General features: G+C 24.7%; 2 protein-coding genes across 2 annotated transcripts in view; both read left to right on the top strand.

Annotated features, from left to right (window-relative positions):
- Positions 1 to 258: 258 nt before the first annotated feature.
- On the top strand, positions 259 to 1,481 carry LOC124420534. Its single transcript, XM_046953675.1, has 4 exons — positions 259 to 456; positions 560 to 645; positions 834 to 1,011; positions 1,318 to 1,481. The coding sequence occupies exons 1-4, from the start codon at positions 264 to 266 to the stop codon at positions 1,461 to 1,463; spliced, it is 603 nt and encodes a 200-aa protein (XP_046809631.1). The 5' UTR covers positions 259 to 263; the 3' UTR covers positions 1,464 to 1,481.
- Positions 1,482 to 1,483: 2 nt separating this feature from the next.
- LOC111684765 (potassium channel subfamily T member 2) overlaps positions 1,484 to 3,065 on the top strand; it is a 75,231-nt gene continuing 73,649 nt past the window's right edge. The window contains exon 1 of the mRNA XM_046954185.1: positions 1,484 to 1,492. Within this exon, the coding sequence (XP_046810141.1) occupies positions 1,484 to 1,492 (9 nt within the window). The remainder of the gene's footprint in view (positions 1,493 to 3,065) is intronic.

The raw sequence follows: 3,065 nt of genomic DNA, 5'->3' as shown, positions 1-3,065 counted from the left end.
GTCTAGTCTATAGTCTAGTCTATAGTCTAGTCTATAGTCTAGTCTATAGCCTAGTCTATAGTCTAGTCTATAGTCTAGTATATAGTCTAGTCTATAGTCTAGTATATAGTCTAGTCTATAGTCTAGTCTATAGTCTAGTCTATAGTCTAGTCTATAGACTAAATAGTGTAGAATGTTTTATAAACTGGAAACGGTGTAGCAATATTTTCTTAGCTGTCAAAATCATATTAATTTCCCGTTAAATTTATTAAATAAAATTAAAAATGAAAAAATATCGTGTTAAAAAACTTCCAGCTAAATGTAATATATTAGGTCTCAGCTATCGCAGTATAAGTATATTAATAGCGTCTGTTTTAATCATTCAAGATGTCTGTTATATTATAAGTTTTATGCTAAAAACCAAAATATCCTGCCACATTTTCAACAATGGTCTCTATAGTCTGGTCATACAATTTGGTAAGTTAAGAAAAACCAAAGCAAAGAAAACTTTATTTCAATATCGAACTAAATCCCTGTCATAATCAATTCGATATTTATGTGTCTGTGTCTGTTAATCCAGGAGATGATTACTGGTCTTTAGCTGGCTTATTGATTGCAATATTATGTCTTGTCACCAATGCCGCACTGCTAGTAGGATCTATCTGGGTAAGGAGTAGTTGTAGTAGTAGTTGTATGGTGATATAAATAAGTATTAATGGATTATTGATTTTATGAAAGATTTTCTGTTTTTTCTTATTTATTATTATTTTATTACAATTATTTGTTTTCTATTTTATTATTATTTGTTTTTTTACATTGATATGACGTCTTCTTTGCTTCTGTTGCTGTTGCAGCTTGTTAAAAGTTTAATATTGATGTGGTACGTCGGTGGTATAATACAGTTTGTGTATTTATTAAGTTTCCAAAGTTTTTGTTTATCTACAAAATCTTGTAATAATCATTGCACAATGGATCAAGAAGCTAGCAAATATTATCACTGGGGATTTGGTTGGTCTTTGTTTATAACTTTATGTAAGTTTTTTTGTTGATTCTTTTTTACTTTTCTTTTTTTTTTGTAAAAAAAAATAATGTTGTTATGAAAGTAGTTGGTAAATCTTATACTAAATATTTATAAAGCTTTGGAAAGATGACCTTGAAATAAAACAACTACATATCTATGGATATGATAGATTATAGAAAAATAATCAAGAAGTTTAAGAGGGAAAAAAGGACACTTTACTCAAAGAACAGGATTCTATACTCGCCCAGAAGTTCATTTCGATTTAAGAATTCAAATACTAATTTTTAATATTATTTTCTTATTTTTATACTTTTTAGATTTTTACGTTACTTTCATATTTAAAATACAACTTTTTTATGAATATGTCAAATATCTAAAACGGCCACGTCTTACAACCTTTTCGGGCAATGAAATGTTTAATCGTAGTTCCTTTTTTAGAAGATCTTCCAGTTTGAATATATAATTCCTCAAGATTCCACAAAAATGCACAAAGTAAGTGGATTTTTTTATCAAAAAGCTATGACTTTATAACTTTATAACTTTATAACTTTATAACTTTATAACTTTATAACTTTATAACTTTATAACTTTATAACTTTATAACTTTATAACTTTATAACTTTATAACTTTATAACTTTATAACTTTATAACTTTATAACTTTATAACTTTATAACTTTATAACTTTATAACTTTATAACTTTATAACTTTATAACTTTATAACTTTATAACTTTATAACTTTATAACTTTATAACTTTATAACTTTATAACTTTATAACTTTATAACTTTATAACTTTATAACTTTATAACTTTATAACTTTATAACTTTATAACTTTATAACTTTATAACTTTATAACTTTATAACTTTATAACTTTATAACTTTATAACTTTATAACTTTATAACTTTATAACTTTATAACTTTATAACTTTATAACTTTATAACCTTATAACTTTATAACTTTATAACTTTATAACTTTATAACTTTATAACTTTATAGCTTTATAGCTTTATAACTTTATAACTCTATAACTTTTCCAATCTAAAAATTATAATTTCATTAACCTTAATAATGAAATGACGAAGTCTTCCAACTTAATATTAAAATAATTGAACTTGTTTCTAAAAAAGACACGTTTTTCCCCAAACAAAATAAAACCAACAAAATTATGTTAATTACCAACTTACTAAGGAAAAGTTACAAAACTTTTTTCAAAACACTTCAAAAGACTGTTGCTAAAGGCCAAAGTCAATTATTATTTATTTGAAAAATAAATAACAAATAATATTCAATATATTACACTAAACACACAAAACTTTATATAAACATTGACAAAAAGGAACTTGGGACAAAAAAGTCTAAAGACAACTTTTACATTGTCTTTTCTAAAAGTAAAACATAAGTTAAAAAAAACCTGTACTTCGTAAGAAGTAGAGAAAATTTATAAAAGAAAAATGTTAATGAAAACAATAAACTTTTTACTTACACTAAACACGACAGATAACCTTTAAAAATAAGAGGAAGAAAATATGTTCGTAATATTTTCCACTTTTACGCCAGAACTTAAAACATTATTTGCATAACAGTTAAAAGGAATTCTTGGGTTTAACAAAAAAAACTCAAAAACAGCAAAAACAAAAGTAAAATAAGTAAAAATACTTAAAAAAATAAAGTATAAACAATTTAAAATGTAACAAGAACTTGACGTACAAAAAAAATAGTATGAAAACACAGCTTTGAAGGCGACACCACATTAAAGTGGAGCAACAGGCCAGAGGTGATAAACAACATTTAACAGGAAATTTAAAACTTGTTGTAAACAAATTTTGTAAAAGTTTTAATTCTTTAATTTATTTTAACTTTTATTAAATAAGGATGTTATATAATAATGATGACATTATCTACGAGCTAAACATCGACGTCGCAATAATTTGCGAACAGTACAAAAACCTGGATGGATAGACTAGACTATAGACTAGACTATAGACTAGACTATAGACTAGACTATAGACTAGACTATAGACTAGACTATAGACTAGACTATAGACTAGACTATAGACT

This window comes from Lucilia cuprina, chromosome 6, assembly GCF_022045245.1.
Source record: "Lucilia cuprina isolate Lc7/37 chromosome 6, ASM2204524v1, whole genome shotgun sequence".
Taxonomy (NCBI): domain Eukaryota; kingdom Metazoa; phylum Arthropoda; class Insecta; order Diptera; family Calliphoridae; genus Lucilia; species Lucilia cuprina.
This window is presented reverse-complemented; position numbering and strand designations above follow the sequence as displayed.

Bases quoted from the DNA above. Each gene is read 5' to 3' on its own strand.
- LOC124420534 (XM_046953675.1), top strand. From the start codon at position 264: ATGAAAAAATATCGTGTTAAAAAACTTCCAGCTAAATGTAATATATTA. The intron at 646-833 runs GTAAGGAGTAGT...TTGCTGTTGCAG, and splicing joins TGCTAGTAGGATCTATCTGG to CTTGTTAAAAGTTTAATATT. The intron at 1,012-1,317 runs GTAAGTTTTTTT...TATACTTTTTAG, and splicing joins GTCTTTGTTTATAACTTTAT to ATTTTTACGTTACTTTCATA.